Consider the following 17,505-nt stretch of genomic DNA (forward strand, 5'->3'; position numbering starts at 1 on the left):
GTAATTAGTTAACCAGTGGACCGGTTAACTGCGGTTCAATTTTTTATTTTATTTTTTGCACTCAAAATAAAAATAAATAAAAAGCTTGAACAAGCATCACAGAGGGGCGAGCTGGAGAGGGCGAAGTGGTGGCCGATGATTTGCTGGTGCCTGGTGGTTGTTGTCGCCTAAAGTGAAAGCCTGAGAGGTGGCGGAGCCGTGAAGATGAGAGAGGCAGAGATAGTCAAACAAAGCTTGGGAGTGGGAGGTGGCGGTTTGGCGGAATCAAGGTGGCGACCGACGTTGCACACTTGCACTGTTGCTGCGTGCTTACTTGTTTGATGGTTGGCGTGGCGGAGACGAAGATGATAGACAATAGAGAATAAGAGAGAGACACATGAATTGGGGAAGATGAAGAGACAACATACTCAAAGAGAAAGAGACACATGGATTGGGGAAGACGAAGAGACAAGAGTCACAAGAGTGAGAAAGTGAGAAAGGGGAAAATGGGAAATAAAAAATTTGAAAATCCATTACTTAACATTTGGGGAAAACTGAGAAGAAGAGTGTGGCCTGGACGAGTGTGCACCACTTGAAAATTGTGAATATCCAATTTTCACAAGTCCCATTACTAAGCCTCTCTTTCTCTAAGGGGGAAAAATTGTGAAGCATCTCATTTTTTGAAGAATGGAGAAACTGGAAAGGCCTATGTGCGCACAAGTTTATTCACTCAGCCTCTACGAGTGTGCACCAGCCTGTTGGGACTTGGGACTTGGGAAAGGGGAAAATTGAAAAGACATGCATGTTACCGGTAAAATAAAAGTGGGAAAGGCGGACATGCCACATGCACGTAACTGTGGTTGCCGATTTTTTTTAAAAAGTATAAAAATAAATATAATATTATATATGATATATATTATTATATATATAGATCGGTTTGGTTAATCATCATTTTTTTATAAGTTAATTGAAACCGAATCAAAATTTTTGGTTTTTTAAGAATATTGAACTCAAACCGAATCGACTGGTTCGATTAACCAATTTTTTGGTTCAATTTCGATGGGTTCAGTTTTCCAGTTTTTTTGCTCATCCCTAACTCTAAGAAAATGTCCACTGCACCAATGAGGCTGGCACTGAAATTAACGGTCCAGTGCTGGTGACTAGCAATAGGACGCTAGTGAGCCCTACACCGTAGTTCTAGTGTTGGTGACAAGTAACAACCCAATCAGTTCAGTGCTGACAAAGACAGTGAGTCCGAACTAAAATCAAAAGGGTATTTTTTATCATAAAAGGGTAGTTTGGGAATTATGGAAAAAAGTATCAATCACGTGGTGTTGAATGCAAATAGGACCCGGCGATCAAGTAACAAAAGGGGAGGATTTGGACAATTGTCAGAAAACAAGGGTACCGTAAGACAATAACTAAACAGTAAGGGTACCGTGTATCATTTACGCTAAACAATAAGGGTAATTTAAGAGATTTACCCATATAAATATATAATATATCGGATCGGACTAGGGAGTAATCCAAATCCAATCCGATTTCTGACCGAATCTTATTATGCATTCGGAGATCCGAAGAGAGGTGACCCGAATCTTAGCAAATAGGTTTGGTTATCGAATCGGATCATGATTAGATCCGTTTGCACCTTATGGAAGCCTCAGCCGAATATCGAAATCCAAGGCCTACACATGTAAAATGTCGAATCGGATACTTCCGGGTTCGGGTTGAGCTCGGTCAAGGTTGCGTGCCTCAGTATGAATATACAGGTGCTGTAAATTTCCAAAAAGGCAATTTCCATCTACGATGCCGGAGGGGTAACGGCGAAAGCAAGATCGTGCGAATGATACACGCGTTTATTTAGGAATGATTGGGACCCTTCCGGGAAACCACGTCGCTCTACCATTAGGATTACATTGTAACATGTGCCACGTGGTCGTACTTTGACCGTCCGATGTCCCTTCTCTTTCTATCTCACCGTCGATGAAGGAGTAAAGTGGCGTAGTGAACTCAAAGTCCATTGGGTTCGCGAGAGACGAAGAGAGGGAAAAGAAAGTGGAATTTTAAGTGCTCCCCTAGCTGAAAAGAATTTGCTAAAACCCTAAAAACTTACAAGTTTCTTCCCATTGCAAATATTCAAGTTCGATAGACCGAACAACAATAACCTACGAGTTTCTTCCTACTGCACCTGTTCAAGTTCGATAGATCGGACTACAATGGCGACTGCCCCATTGGACGAAGAAACGTCAAAGAAAGTCCTTCGCCAGGTTAAAAGCATATGATCTTTTCGCCTCCTATTTGTATTTATTTATTTATTTTTGCACCCGGGGGTGTTGAATTTTAATCGGTTGCAAAATCATTTATCTTCTCCTTACAGGTTGAGTTCTACTTCAGTGATAGCAATCTTCCTAGGGATAATTTTCTTAAGAAATCGGTGAGCGAGAGCGAAGATGGCAGTATCCTTTTAAGTGAAATTGTTACCATTTTGTTGTCAAATTTGAGTTTTTTATTTTTTGCTTAGTTAACTCTGTTGTCTTCTCTGCTCCGTTGACCCTGACTAAAAACTTTAGTGGTTAGTTTGGCATTAATATGTTCTTTCTCTCGGATGAGAAGCCATCTCGGTTTGGGTGATTTAAAGCCGGACGACGTGTCGAAAGAGACGGTGAGGGCCGTCGCTGAAACTCTAAGAAATTCTGCTTCCCTTAAAGTTTCCGAGGATGGTGAGTTTTTACTCATACGATATTTATGCTATTTTTTTTCACGGTTCGGAAATATGATTCTAGTCTAGGGAAATATTAAATCAAACAATGCAGATCCTTCATGCTGTAGTTTTTGTTTTTATCTCATGGATTATTATTTCTGTGAATCTTCTTTTATTGAGGTTTCTTTTGGAATTTATCAACGAGGGTGGGCGAAGGAAAGAGGAAAAACCACTATGTTGATGTTTCTAGTCTGGTTTTAATTTATAGGCTTTTTTATTGTCTGAATACGTAGTTTGGCTAGTGGCTATATCGTGCTTATAACTGTTAGAAGTATATGCGCTGAGCTATATCAGCACGAAAGACAAGTTTTTTTCCTCTCATTTTTCGTATATGTCATCTTATGCATTGTTTTCTATTTTATTTTATACGGAACCTAAATGTTTCATATTGCAATGTAGCCCAATATTTTCTTTTATACTACTGAATTACTGATTCCAGTAAAACTATGAATACTATATGATATATCCTTGTAAGTTACCTTGATGTTTCTTTTCAATGTTCTCTTGTTTTTATTTTCTCAATAATCATTGAATGGGGCTCTATTCACTATCTTCTTTGATGGCGATGCTATTTCTTTCTTGGACTATGTTGATATCATTTGTTTTTGACTGCAGTCTTTTGATCTTATTTGCTTAATGCTTTTCCTCTTTTTGCTTCCTGTTATAGGAAAGAAGGTTGGCAGGAGTACTGAACTATTAAAACCAGAAGAGGTTATAGAGCAAGTAAACATAAGAACCATTGCTGCATCACCTCTAGAGTATAATGTGAAACTTGAAGAAGTGGAGTCCTTCTTTGATAAATATGGCAAGGTACTGAATTTCTTTTTTAATCACTTTACACTTTTTCCGTGCTATTATTGTTTTTATATGACATTTACAACTTTATTATCAGCTAAATACCTGGAATTTACGTAGTTGCCCTCAGTTAGGTTCTTGTTACATGTTTGTTTCTCATATATGATCTAGATGGACTATTCCCATGTTGGACTGCAACACTTCCAGCTTTCAGTCTCAGTCTTCTGTTTATTTCTTCATTTTTTATACCTAAAGTTTAACTTTTCAAGTTATAAGGTGAATAGGCTATTATATCCCATTTTTCAGTTAATTAAGATGCAATGCATATCTGCTATAGATTTTACATTAGAAGTCATAAAGGAGCACAGAGCACTCATTGTATGTATTTTGCTTTTAGATCTATATGTATAATATGCGCTTTTAATACATAATTTGATCATTCTCTCCTGGTTATCTATGCAGCTAAAATCTGAATGTTATTGTTATATGCTCATAGTAAGAAGATTGGCTTGATCTAGTCCATGTTATCTTTTTGTAGGTTCTAAATCTTACAAGTGGATCCTTTTCTGAATCAAATCTTACAGTTCAATCATTGAATCTCACAGTTTATCTGATTCATGTGATTTGTATCAATTTGATTGGGGCCTAGTTTTCATCAATGTCTAGAATAAAGATATCTGGATTATTTATACCATTTTTTATTGAAGAAAGTAGTGTTTGTCTTAATTGTGTGTTGCAAAATAAATACAAGTGTGGCTAATGTATAAAGAGAAAAAAGACAGCCCTATGAAGCATGAAACACCATAAATCGACATTCATCTTTACACGAAGGATATAATGGTCACAAAAAGCATGATTAGGGAAGTCCATAAAATAGCTGTGAAACAGAAAGCCATGAGTGGATATGGATTGTCTCTTTTGCACTTCAATTACTTCCACTTTGAGTGCATTGCATTCAAAGCGTATGTTTTATTCTCCTTTTATTGTATTGGAATAATTATAAGAGGTACAACATTCCATGCAATGTCCCCATTATATGCCCTTCATACTCAATACAGCAAATGACCTAATGATTCGGGGCAGCCCCTACATAATTGGTGAGGCCACAGAAAGTTGTCCATAAACCTGAGTTGAATGGGAAATGCATGGAGGCATGGTATGCTGCTTCCCTCTCATGGGGACAGCTGGACATGGCAACAAATAAGTCACCAGTCACCACCTTATTTTGAATTTGTGCTTTAAAAGTCAAGTAAGGATGAGCTGGAGTTATAGTTGATGACATATGAATGAACGTATACTGATAAGAATCTAGTGCTAGCTGTGCTATCTGTTGCCCTTCTTCAGTATGTATTCTGTGGACACCTGTCTTGGCCTCTCCTTTCCCACTCACTTTTTTCTTATTTTTTATCTGATCACTTGCATGTTTTTATTGCAGGTGAATAGTGTCAGGCTACCTCGCCATATTGCAGACAAGAAGGTCTTTTGTGGCAGTGCTCTGATTGAGTTCTCATCAGAGGAAGATGCTGAAAATGTTCTGAAACAAAGTTTGTTCTATGCAGGCACCGAGTTAAAGCTAAAACCAAAGTATGATTTAGTTGTAATTGTTTGTGTTGGTGTATATATATATATATATATATATATTAGTTTTAACACAGATATTAAAGTACTAATTTTTCTATTCATTCATGTGAAGTGGCTGCATTGCATTTGTCATTTATTTTGGTGAAATCTGTCATTTCAAAAAGCTGTGTTTTTTCCATGGTGCTGGTGTGCAACATACATGTGAGAAGACTATAATACGATATTTGAAATGGAGAAGAAAAGTTGGGATTCTTTTAGCAATTTCCTGAAAATTATGGAACAAATTTATAGGGGAAAGAATTCTCAAAGTTTTTGTCCTTTTTTTTGGTAATTTTTTTTTAACTCGGATTTTAAAAGGCTGTGCTTATCCCTAGATTCATGTATATTCCTCATTATACCCCAATAATGATTCCATCTGATAGATTTTCTGATTTACTTGTGAAGCTATCACCATATTAATGTGTAAAAGACCTATATGCTGATCTAGTATTTATTTCTACCCTTATAGTAATAAGCTCTTATGCTTGTTTTGAGACATTAAGCTTCTTATGTCATGTAGTTTTGAGAATGGGGCAATTGTTCCAACCTTTTTCTTTATGATCTTTTTACCAAGAAAAAGGCAATAGTTTAATTCCAAAGTTGGTGAACCAGAAAGTTTTGCATACACTTGAATTTTTTTTTGATGAATAACTTGAAGGAGAAATGTTATACTAACAGTTGAAATCTTTACATCATTTCCATAATATGTGATGCCATTGTCTTATGTTGATTTTCTGGCATTCCATAGTTTTCTATGATTCTTGGATCTACAATGTGTGTGTTTTTTTTTTAAATGTGACATTTGAATCTTTGTTGAGATGAACTGACTTGAAAATGCATTATAGTAATTGTAGTTTCTCATAAAGAAAATGGAAGATACCTTAATTTTGTTCAAGTCTGAAAATAATTTATGGATTCTCAAATGAGGAATAACTTAGTAAAAGAAGATTTTTATAATTGTTAAGATATAAGAAAATCAACCATGCTCTTACAATTTCAACTATATCTCTATAGTCTTGAAAAGATCCCAGGCACCCAATATATATGGGTATGAAATTGTTAAATGGTTCTGTATCACCGAGAGGAAAAACCATTTTTTTTTAATTCAGCTTCATTCCTATGCTTCCCATATAAGACAAAAAGTAAAACTGTTATTGTGCTAAGTGGCCACTTTATTTTTTCCCTTAATTGATATTTTGGGCATCTGTGTACAATTTTTTCTTACTGTAATTTGTTATTTTGATGGTCAATTCTTTATGTAAAAACTTAGAGTTTACATGCATATTTTGTTACTTGGTAAGGCTTTCTGTTGAATGTTAGGGATTTAGGTTTTCCTTTGACAAATAAATACAAAATCACATTTTTTGATATACTTGTGTGTTAATCTTCCTGCATGCTCATGGCCTAACATGGTGGTTTTTCTTAGAAATAAATTCAGTTTTTGGCTTCTTTGCAGCATGCATGCTTTTTTCTGTTCTGAACCTTAAGATCTTACATTTACTTTGTTGTTTTGTTCAGGAAAGATTTTGATGCTGAAAGAGCAAAAATGGTAGATGAATATGAGAATTCTCGTTCCTCTACAGGTTCAAAGTTTAAAAACAATTCTAGTACAAGTGGGAAGTAAGTTCCCAGTAACCATGTCTAACTGCTTATTCCATTGTCTCATTGTTTATTGTGATTATCTTTTTTTTCTGTTTTAATTTTTTTTTTAATTTTATGTTCATCACAGCTATCCTAAAGGCTTAATTATAGCGTTTAAACTTAAGAAAGTGTCAGGAGGGCAAGGTGATATTCTTAAGACAGCAGATGACAATGGAGATGCCTGTAAGACAGGGGAGGAACTAGATTTCAAGGAAAATTCTGTTGAAGTGAGTGGACAAGAAGCCTCACGAAGTGATAAAGATGTTGAAGAAAAACCTTTGCATGATGTTAAAGCTGAGAGGGGAGAAGTTACTGAGAAAGTCAATGAAGAGAGTGCAGAAAAGGAGTCTGGAGAGGCTGTCCATGAGGCTGAGAAGAAACCTCCTGAAGATGCATCTCAAGAGTGCAATGTGAAGGCATCAGGTGGAGAAATAACCAAAGCTACTATGTACAAAGACAACAATGATGTTGTCTTGCGTGAAGATCTTAAGGATGTCTTTAACAGATTTGGCACTGTCAAGGTAATTGCTTTTCTCTTTGAAATTCATCTGCATTTGAATGATTTCACTTTCCAATCATGCAATGTTTACAATGGTCCCTTTGTTTTCTATCCTTTTTGTTTTGTTGATGTTGAGTATAGAGAATTTTATTTATCTTCTTGACATTCATCTTCATTCTCCATCTTTCTTAATGTGGTATTTTATGTATTCTGTTGGACTTGTTCTAGACTTCTAGTTGATATATCTCCTACCATGTTTGATTATTGTATTAGCATGCCTCATTTTTATTTGAAGCTATTGTTGTCTTGGCTACATGGATTTTTTTTGACTAAATGAAAAGAAGTATTAGTAATATAAAAAGAAAATTACAGCTATGGAAAGGTTGTTGGGGTAACACTCCAGTCACTAATATAGCCAACCGAATTCCTACAAAAAATGTACAAATTATGAATGGATAAGAATCCAATCTGAAATTAAATTTCATGTTTCCATACAAATTTAATCACAACACTATATTTTGCTTCAACTTTTCTTCTATTTTGTTCCTTCCAAATTTTCCCGCAAACAGCAAAGTGAACCTAGCTTCAAAATAACATTCATAAAAAACCTAGCTTCAAAATAACTTTGCCTTCTTACTTGAATGTCAGACTATAACAAGGAAATCTTCATGGTTTGTCATGGATGCTGCACATGCTTTGTAAACAGTGAAAATAATCCTTATACAATCTTAGAAGCCTGAAAGCGATATGCAGATGCCTCATTTAAAACATATTGGGTAATCTGTTGAGGGATCAACACAGAAAACCATTATTTTTCATTAATAGATTCATCGGTGCATATTTTGTGAGTTTGGCTTCGACCAATAGGTGAAAATAAGTGCCTTAGAAGTTGCAGGTTGCAAAGTGGATTGCATTTTTAATGGGTACACTTCCATTATACCGTTATGTAAAAAGGGGTTATGATGATAATATAATAGTTAAAGATGATAATTTCATTTAATTTTCTATTTCCTTGTGCCATCCTGATCAAAGAAGTTTCATAATGTAGAAAAGAAATCATATACAAAGGATATAGTTGTTAGACAGTAGTTCCAACGTTTATTTTTGAAACCCAAATGTTGTCCCTTATCTTGTAGGGTTGTTTGGTCTTCTTTCTACCCTTAACAAATTGCTAGTTGATATTCTTGTGGTAACAAGGTATATTCTCTTGACAGTAAAAAAGTTTCCTATCGAGTCTCTGATTGTGTGTCTTGGTGTTGTTGCCAGCATATTTAAACCCATTGAATTTCAGCTTCATCTGGTCCCATGTATTAATTGCCCCCTTTTTGATCATGACCTAAGGTATTCTCTTGACAGCAATAAAGTTTCCTATTGAGTCTCTGATTGTGTGTCTTGGTGTGATTTTGTTGCCAGCATATTTAAACTCATTGAATTTCAGCTTCATCTGGTCCCATGTATTAATTGCCCCCTCTTTGATCATGACCTGTTTTGGGTATGTTGATTAGTCATTATTGAAAGAATGAGTTTGTGGTTAGCTTGAAAATCAGAATTGTTGAGCAATTTGTTGAGCCATTATATCACATTAATTGGAGCTTGTTTGTTTTATTCACATTGCAGGTGCCATGGTTTAAAGGTTCCATCTATTGTTTTTCTTGTTTGCATGATTTTGTTGCATCCTAAATCTTGCAAAATTTCACCCTTCATGATTGACTATCCAGTTACTTTTGGATAAAAAAATTATCATCCTTAAGACCTCTGATATTGGGTAGACAAAGAAGATGTAGCCATCATCCCTTTACTCCATGCAGTCCTTTGGGGCTTATGGGAAGAAAGGAACAACATAACCTGTGGAAATTAATTCAGAAATGTGGAAGATCTAATCTCCTACATAACTTTTCTCTGTAACCTTTGGGTGGCTAATTCTGAAGCTTTCAAAGGTCTGTCTCTAAATGACCTCCAAAGCAACCTTCCAGCCATCCTGCAGTCCTCTCCTAGATCTGAATTGACCATGAGAAGCCTTGTTAGGGAAGATGGTGGGATGACCCTAAACTTTGATGGCAGTGCCCAAGGATCTATTGGCCAAGCAGGAATTGGTGGTGTCTTCCATGGGGAGAGGGGGATCAGCTGGGCTTATAGTGGTCCGATTGGGAGGGCTGATGCTACAAAAGCCAGAGGTCTTGTCAGTACTCACAGGAATTTGGCTTGCTAAACAGCTGGGTTTTTGCTTTTTAACTATGAATACTCTCTAATTACTATAGCCTGGCTAAGGGAGGAAGGAGGGCCTTGGAGACTTGCACATCTGCTAGTTGATGCTTGAGATATCTTAGAGTCAATGAATGTAAATCTGGTCTGGATTCCTAGGGAGCAAAACACTGTTGCAGACAGCCTTGCAGAATCAGGGGTTTTAAGGGAAGGCTTGTATAGTGACTCCTGCTTACCTAAATAATTCTGCCTCAGCTGTTTTAGTTTTCAGTACATTCACTCGTGTACTTTTTCCTGTTTTAATTCAATAAAAGTTACCTTTGCTAAAAAAAATCCCTCTACTCCAAGGAGACCCTCAAATCATTGTGAGCCTTGGCTTTTTGACAAATCATAGGCCACTTGGGATATTATTCTGTAGACCTTGCAATCTTGGAGTTTTTAGGACAGTTATCATTAATTCCTCTCTCCCATGTCATACTGTTCAATATCTTTACTTTCTTTCATAGTTTTTTGATATCTCTATGGAAAAGTCATATGGATTTATGGTGCTTGTTTCTCCTTATACTACATTACTGGATGCATGTTTTGATGTTTCATGATATTGAAATATGAGACCTTGGTTTGAAGATAATGATCCGAAGTGTAACATTTGTGTTTATCAATGTATATCTAGAACTAAGCCTTGTTGTTTCTAAAATTAACCTTGACAATGCTGCTGCTTCATCTGCATCTTTGATTTTTTGTCTGTTTCTTCAGCTGCTTGTAAACCACCATTTGTTTCGTTTTTTTCCTTGTCCTGCTCCTTCCCACGGTCATACTGCTTGCTTCATTGGCTATTTGCTGGTTCCATGTGACCTCAACATGTACCAAGTTAATCTTTCGCCATGGATAAGTGAGCTTATGCATGGTAGTTGTTTAATTCAGTTTTTTCTTACCTGGATTGTGGGACTATACAACCAGGGGGGTTGCCTGTCCCTTTTTGCCCACAGCCCCAACCCGGGCGAAGGTGCTATCCGAGCCCGTGTCTTGTCTCCACTACAACCAACCTTGTCTTAGGTCAAATTATTTAGTGTTATTATGACTCCTGATATTGTCATATTGTTTGTGTTGTTTTGATTGTCTTGGATCAATGTCGAAGAATATATAAATGGGAGAGGTTCTGAAAACATTCTGCCTATGTGTGTGCTTTCTACTTCGAAGTTTGTTGACTACAGAATTGGAGAGGAATCTGGATATATACGTTTTGAAGCACCAGAAGCAGCTCAAAAAGCTCGTGCGGCAGCAGCGCTCGCTGATGAAGGTGGGCTAATTGTGAAGACCTATATTGCTACCTTGGAAGCAGTTACTGGTATGCATCAGTCTTTATCTGCATCTACTTAAGAATAATGCAAAACAATATTGCAGATCTTACTGTAAATCTGTGTATGGATACCCATGATTAGACTTTGCTTGCCATCAGCTCAAAAACATCTGACTGATGGGTTCATCATTTAAGCCTTGTCCCAACTATAAGGGGCGAGCTACATGAATCCTTCTCTCCATCATCTCTAAAACAGGGGTTGTGGTTGATGTAGATGTGCCATATACCCTTTCCTCTCTTGCTTAGCCTTCTATGTTGTGCAAGGTTTCAACAGCGTCTTTGACATTATGTAGAAATGCACAATTTAAAGCCACTTTGTTGCATGTATTGCGCCTAGTTTGAGAATGATTTTTTATGTTTTGATAGTATTATGCAGTTGCAATACATATATCATTTTAAGAAAGCAATGGTTTATTTTAAGTGTCAACCTTTTGGTGGGGGCGGGGGTATATGAACGTGTGTCTAATCCATTACTATTGCAGATGTAGACTTGCCTATTTAGCCCTTTTCATTGTTGCATGATTCAATGGCATTCATGAACATGTTTAGCTCCTGATTATGCTAGTACGCTCTACATATTTCTGAACCCCAACCCATCTGAATTTGGATTTTTCTCCTCAGAGTGCGCCTCACACCAACCTCACAGTGCATTCAGCCATGCATTGGGAACATCACCCCATGAATGATAACATCTAGAATGGGAGATGTTCTCAATGCATGGATGCAATGTGCTGTAGGGTTGGTGTGAGGTGCACTCTGTGAGGAGCAAATCTGATATTAACCATCCCCCCAAACGAATAAATAAGGAAGAAAAAATGATTGGTTAGTCATAAAAACTACGATTGATATGTACTTACAAAAAAGAAAAGATGTAAATCAGGTCATGTTTCTATTCTTTTTAATAACAGCTTGCACAGTTATAACTGCCTAAAGTGTCATTTTTTGCATGAATTCTATTGGAAATGATAAGTGGCCATGTAGATTGCTTTTTTAGGAGAAACTGAAAAATAAAAGGGCGGGAAGGATCAGATGAATCTTAATTGATAAAAGTAGCAAAATTAATGACATCAGCCTTGAGCTGGGCATTGTGTGGATGTTACATCTAATCTATTACTTATTGGTTTAAATGTATTGCAGTTGTAATCGTTTCCCTTAGTTTCGTTTTGAAAGATACTGCGCTAAGAAATTATCACCTTTTTTGCCATACTCAGGTGAGGCAGAGACGGAGTACTGGAACTTACTCCGTGGTAATCAGGAGAGGCACAGGGAAAGTAAATTCAATAGAGGAAGGTGAATATTTGCTTTATCTACTTTATATTTGCATGAATATTTGCTTCTGAAGGGGTCCATTACTTTTTGTAATGGTAAAATCTTGGGCTGGTAAGTGTGACAACTCGGGTTCAATTCTGGGTGTGGCCAGTTTGAGCAAAAAAAGTTCCAAGGGTTGATGGTATTCGGTTTTACTTTTATTCTAATCCAAAATAAAGTTTTGATTGGGACATTTATGTCTTGTACAGGGGAGGAAAAAATGGTAGGGGTGGGAGACATTTTGATGGAAAACATGCTCGCTCCAGAGAAAATGATTCTATCGGACGCCCAAATAAAACCCAGAAGGTAGCAGTGGCTTGAGTGTCTTTAAGCTTTATTATGCTTTCAACAATTGCAGATCGAGTGGCTACATAATTTTCATTAATATAAGTTATTTGTACTTTTTTTTTCTCTAGAGTGGGTAATTATCTCACGTCCATCAATATGTACTGGAAGGTATACCGTTGCTATTATTATTCATTCCATTTCTTAGTGTAATGCGGTAACATCCATATTTTAATTGATGGGATCTCAATTTTTCTTGCCCTTCATTTCCCTCTCTTTCCCACCATGCATAAATATACTTGTAAATTGCACATATCTACTGCTAACGTCGTTCAAGAACCTCATTCAAAAGCATTGGAATCATAAAATTGCACATGGGTACTGTCTTATCCATACAACGGTACAACCCATGAATATGCATGATTTGGATTGTTCTTGAACCGGTGCTACACTTTCCTCGGACACGACCTTGTGTTGAGGACAATTTTGGACCTGCGTGGTCATTTCGAAGATTTAGGAACAGTACCCTAATGGTGATGATTGATGTATGGACAGTCGACACCGTGAACCTCGTCTTCCCTTATTTAAATGCACATTGTCTCGCACCGTTCATTTGCTTTCTTTGACGGCTGACCCCTGTAGGTCCATGACGTCACCATATTTATGATCAATATAACAGTTCATACATAATCACGAAGCAGGTGTGTCAATTGGACCGTATTTGGTTCAATCTGATCTGGTGAGTCAGATTATGGATGGATCAGGTTCAATCCAATCCGTTGAATAATATGGAGCATTTTGGACCAGTCTAATTCAATGTCTGGATCGTCCAATCTGCTTAAATTGATTTTAATTTAGTTTGGTCCCAATCCAAATCTTGTCCGTTGGCATATGCATTATGTTCTATCAACGGACTGGATATTGATTCAATTTGAGCTCATCCAATATAAATCCATTGCGAATGCACCAGGGCCAATCCAATCCAATAAATGCTTTGGACCATTAAGTCTGGACTGGTCCAATTCAATCTCTTATTTCTCTACTGCTCCAACTAATCGTATTGTCATCAATTTTCATTATTTTCATTACTTGCAAATGCAATAATTTTAATTGCTCATGATCCTTTATTATCATTGAGCGTAATTTTTAGAGTCTCTTTGATTTTGCAGTCAGAATTGGAATCAGAATCCTTGGAGTCAATGAGAATGATCTATTCCTCTTGTTTGATTCAAATGAGAGTTGAATCAGAACTGGAATAAACTGGAATGGATTCTCATTCTTGAGGGGGAGACAATGAATCAATGACTATTCCCTCAAATGAGGGAATGTCATTCCACCATAAATTGGAATGAAATTTCAATTGCGCCCAAATAAACCGTTCTATTCCATTTCTGATTCCAGATCCCTATTCTTGCAACCTAACGGACTCTTGATAATGTGAGTATATTTAAGGTTGATTTGGGCCACACATGCATCTGTTAGACCTTTTAAGTGGGCCAGGTCGCCACAAGCCAACATAGCCCAACATAACTTGGGCTGGCCCTGGCCCATGTTGGCCCTAGCCCAACATAGCTTGGGTTTTGAGGAGCCCAATTTGGTCACTGTATGGTGGAGCTAAAATTTGTTCGGGTGGATTGAACAGTACAAATCCATTTTTTTTCAATTTTTTTTTGTTTATCTTATTAATTTATTTTTTAGTTTTTTTCTAAAACTTAGTGCTGCTCACAACCTGTGGCCTGGCCTGGCCCGGGGCCACTTGGGCTCTTGCTGCAAGTCATGTGCTTCCCTTTTGAGGGGTTGCAGTCACAGCCCACCCAAGCGTGTGTGTTGGTGTAGCGGGCTGCCTGAAAAAGTGGGCCGTGCCAACCATTACCCCTCCAGGCTCCAGCTTTTGTTTTTGAGATCACTTTGACTGTTTGGAAAAAACAGCCTGCGCTGTTTCGGGAGCCTATAGACATGCATCTTAAATAATTCAGGTCCTTATTGATCTTTACAACTAAAAAGTGTCGAGTGTAAATCCTAAAATAGCGTAGGGCCGTAGGCTGTTTTTTACAAACAGTCAAAGTTTAGCTATTAAATGAATCTGCTGAATGGTTTAACTTTGGCTGTTGGGGCCCAACATCATAAGCTGTTGAGACAGTTTCTGGGTTAGACACGTTCTGGGCAGTTCACTTATTCACGCCCAAGCTTTAGTTTTTAGTCAAAATAAATTAAAATGTAATTATCTCAACAGCATAGGCTGTTGGCCCCAACAACTAAATTTTTTCTTTGCTGAATCTCGTTTCCTGTGAGCTGTGAATGAAATACTTTCCATGGCACATCTCATATAGGACATGTCACAATTTTATGATGGGTCCATGGCTGCTGAATGCGGGTGGGCCGAAGGGGGTTTCAAAGTGGATTTCGGATTTCCTGCCCACGAGAACTCTGTACATCTCTACCCACAACACACTACCCCTACCCCCGTGAATTGAAAACATCTCCCCCTATATAAATACTATACAGAGAGAATGAGATATTCTTCCAGTATAAATACGATAAACGGGAATAGAGTTCGTGTGCCCACCACTTCAAAGTGCAGTTCGCCTATCCCGGCAATAGCTATAAAGTCTCGACTTATGTAAAGATATTCTGTGTCTCCCTCATTCGAGATTTGAGTTGGAGGTACTGTGATCTGGCTTCATGTTCTTTTTTTTTTCTTGTGTAAAGATATTCTGGATAAAACTGGGGCTCTGTTTGTCTATATCACTTTTCTAAACAATGTGGCGTATCCCCCGGAAAAAGGTCTGGTAGAGTCTGGTTTGGTGGGGTCTGAGTCTGATTGCCCTGGATGGCTGTAAAGTCTTGGATAGATCATAGACCTTCTTCTAGTTGATCAATGTAATCTGCTAATTACCAAACAAACATAAAATAAAATAAAATAAAATGCAGAAGGGAACGGATCTTTGGACGGTTGTGGTCCAAAATCCAAATTGCAGAGAAGTGCCCCATCTCCGATTCCGGACTTCTGACGAGAAGACACTGGCCACAAGATCCTAAAACTGTACATCGGGAATATCATTCGTACTTTATGTTGTAATTCATGGGATATATTCCCGATGTGTGGTTGAGGTGTCTCGTGGCCACCATATCCCAAAAGTCGCTATCTCCATCGTCATTGATTCTGGTAACCAAATACGTGGTGCTAACACGCCCACAGCCCACTTAATCCATCTGTTGAGTTCAAAGGAGGTCTTAGGAAGAAGAAGGGGCTACTTAAAAGGTCTAACCTTTTACACCTGAATACAAAATAAGGAGAAGAAATGGGAATAGTGGAGGAAGCACACAACCTAAGGGTGTTGGGATCAGGCCAACAGGTCATAGTTCTCGCTCATGGCTTCGGTACAGATCAATCCTTATGGAAACACTTGGTTCCTCACCTCGTCAACGACTACCGGGTTATCCTCTTCGACAACATGGGCGCCGGCACCACTAATCCCGACTATTTCGACTTTGATCGCTACTCTACTCTCGAAGGCTATGCGTACGACCTCCTCGCCATCTTGGAGGAGCTCCAGATCGTTTCCTGCATCTTTGTTGGCCATTCAGTCTCCGCCATGGTCGGCGCTCTAGCCTCCGTCGCTCGCCCCGATCTCTTCTCCAAACTCATCATGATCTCCAGCTCACCCAGGTAATATTATTTTTTATTAATAAAAAAAATTTAAACTTGACAGTCTTCACCACCTATAGCCATGTGTATATTTCATTTCTTTTCCAACTGACCAAACTATTGAATATATGAAGGTACTTGAACGACGCTGAGTATTACGGAGGCTTCGAACAAGAAGATCTAGACCAGCTATTCAATGCGATGAGAGACAATTACAAGGCGTGGTGTTCGGGGTTTGCGCCGTTGGCGGTGGGAGGCGATATGGACTCCGTGGCGGTGCAGGAGTTTAGCCGGACGTTGTTCAACATAAGACCCGATATAGCCCTCAGCGTGGCTCAGACCATATTCCAGAGCGATTTAAGGCAAGTATTAGGCCTTGTGACGGTCCCTTGTCACATACTACAGAGTAGTAAGGACTTGGCTGTTCCGGTGGTGGTGTCCGAATACCTGCACAGGAACCTCGGTGGCGAATCCATTGTCGAGGTCATGGCGTCGGACGGTCATCTCCCTCAGTTGAGCTCGCCAGATGTCGTTATTCCGGTTCTTCTCCGGCATATCCATTTCGACATTGTAACCTGATTCCCCCTGCCCCCACCCGGGGAAAAAATAACTAACAGTTTCCATTATCGCGGTGCTTTCTTCTTCCATCGGTTGACAGCTCCGTAGCAGTAGCTAGCTAGCATACGCAGATCTGAGCTTCAGAACAGAAAACCGGGTTGGTTTGGAGAAAGAGTCAAAGAGACCAGGACAAGAAATGAGGTCGTATACTGTATCAATGAATATGAATGGGTAGGTGGTAATTTACTAGTTTAGAACATGGTAGCGTTAAGTTTGTATGTATTTATTTAATGTTATCTGGTTTCCATATTCAAATTAGTTTTTTGATGAGTTGAAATGCACAAATGAAAGAAAAGATTTCTTTGCTGGAATCTCTGTCTTGTTCCATCTTTCCGGCTGTTTTATTTGGCATTTGTTTTCATTAAATATAGAGGTAATACATATAAGGGCATTTGGTGTTTAATAGTAATATATTTAAAAAAATTTAAAAATAAGTTAACTTTTTAAAAATAATATCAATAAAAGGCAAAAACACTTATTATCTTCTTCTTGCCACCCGTCGTGGCCTTCGCCCACCTCCGCCTCCGACAATGTTGCCGGAGGTGGAGCCAGCGGCGCTAGTGATTTCTTTGTCCAATGCCACCGCCGTCTCTACCTCCGGCCGCCTCCGGCAAGGTTGTCGAAGGCAGAGGCGGAGGTGGATGGAGACATGGCAGGCGACAAAGGATAGCGGTTCTAGTGAACAAATGGTAAGAAAAGGAAGATGAAAAGTGTTTTTGCTTTTTATTATGGCGGATTTGGCCCTCCAATAACATCATGACACATGACATCTTGGAACAATTAGTTGA

The 17,505-nt window shown here is 38.3% G+C and overlaps 2 protein-coding genes across 2 annotated transcripts; both read left to right on the forward strand.

The window, feature by feature from the left end:
- The first annotated feature begins 1,977 nt into the window (after positions 1-1,977).
- LA1 (La protein 1) lies at positions 1,978-12,716 on the forward strand. The gene is made up of 10 exons (XM_088943793.1): positions 1,978-2,246; positions 2,357-2,435; positions 2,550-2,699; positions 3,408-3,550; positions 4,971-5,119; positions 6,674-6,775; positions 6,885-7,317; positions 10,698-10,845; positions 12,069-12,147; positions 12,375-12,716. The coding sequence occupies exons 1-10, from the start codon at positions 2,196-2,198 to the stop codon at positions 12,484-12,486; spliced, it is 1,446 nt and encodes a 481-aa protein (XP_088799919.1). The 5' UTR covers positions 1,978-2,195; the 3' UTR covers positions 12,487-12,716.
- Positions 12,717-15,655: 2,939 nt separating this feature from the next.
- Positions 15,656-17,028, forward strand: LOC148850185 (karrikin insensitive 2 receptor CA-like). The gene is made up of 2 exons (XM_088943264.1): positions 15,656-16,120; positions 16,234-17,028. The coding sequence occupies exons 1-2, from the start codon at positions 15,753-15,755 to the stop codon at positions 16,676-16,678; spliced, it is 813 nt and encodes a 270-aa protein (XP_088799390.1). The 5' UTR covers positions 15,656-15,752; the 3' UTR covers positions 16,679-17,028.
- Positions 17,029-17,505: the final 477 nt, after the last annotated feature.

The sequence above is a fragment of the Nelumbo lutea genome, chromosome 5, assembly GCF_056320005.1.
Source record: "Nelumbo lutea isolate HS-2025 chromosome 5, American lotus-T2T, whole genome shotgun sequence".
Taxonomy (NCBI): domain Eukaryota; kingdom Viridiplantae; phylum Streptophyta; class Magnoliopsida; order Proteales; family Nelumbonaceae; genus Nelumbo; species Nelumbo lutea.

Bases quoted from the DNA above. Each gene is read 5' to 3' on its own strand.
- LA1 (XM_088943793.1), top strand. From the start codon at position 2,196: ATGGCGACTGCCCCATTGGACGAAGAAACGTCAAAGAAAGTCCTTCGC. The intron at 10,846-12,068 runs GTATGCATCAGT...TGCCATACTCAG, and splicing joins TACCTTGGAAGCAGTTACTG to GTGAGGCAGAGACGGAGTAC. The intron at 12,148-12,374 runs GTGAATATTTGC...TGTCTTGTACAG, and splicing joins AGTAAATTCAATAGAGGAAG to GGGAGGAAAAAATGGTAGGG.
- LOC148850185 (XM_088943264.1), top strand. From the start codon at position 15,753: ATGGGAATAGTGGAGGAAGCACACAACCTAAGGGTGTTGGGATCAGGC. The intron at 16,121-16,233 runs GTAATATTATTT...GAATATATGAAG, and splicing joins ATGATCTCCAGCTCACCCAG to GTACTTGAACGACGCTGAGT.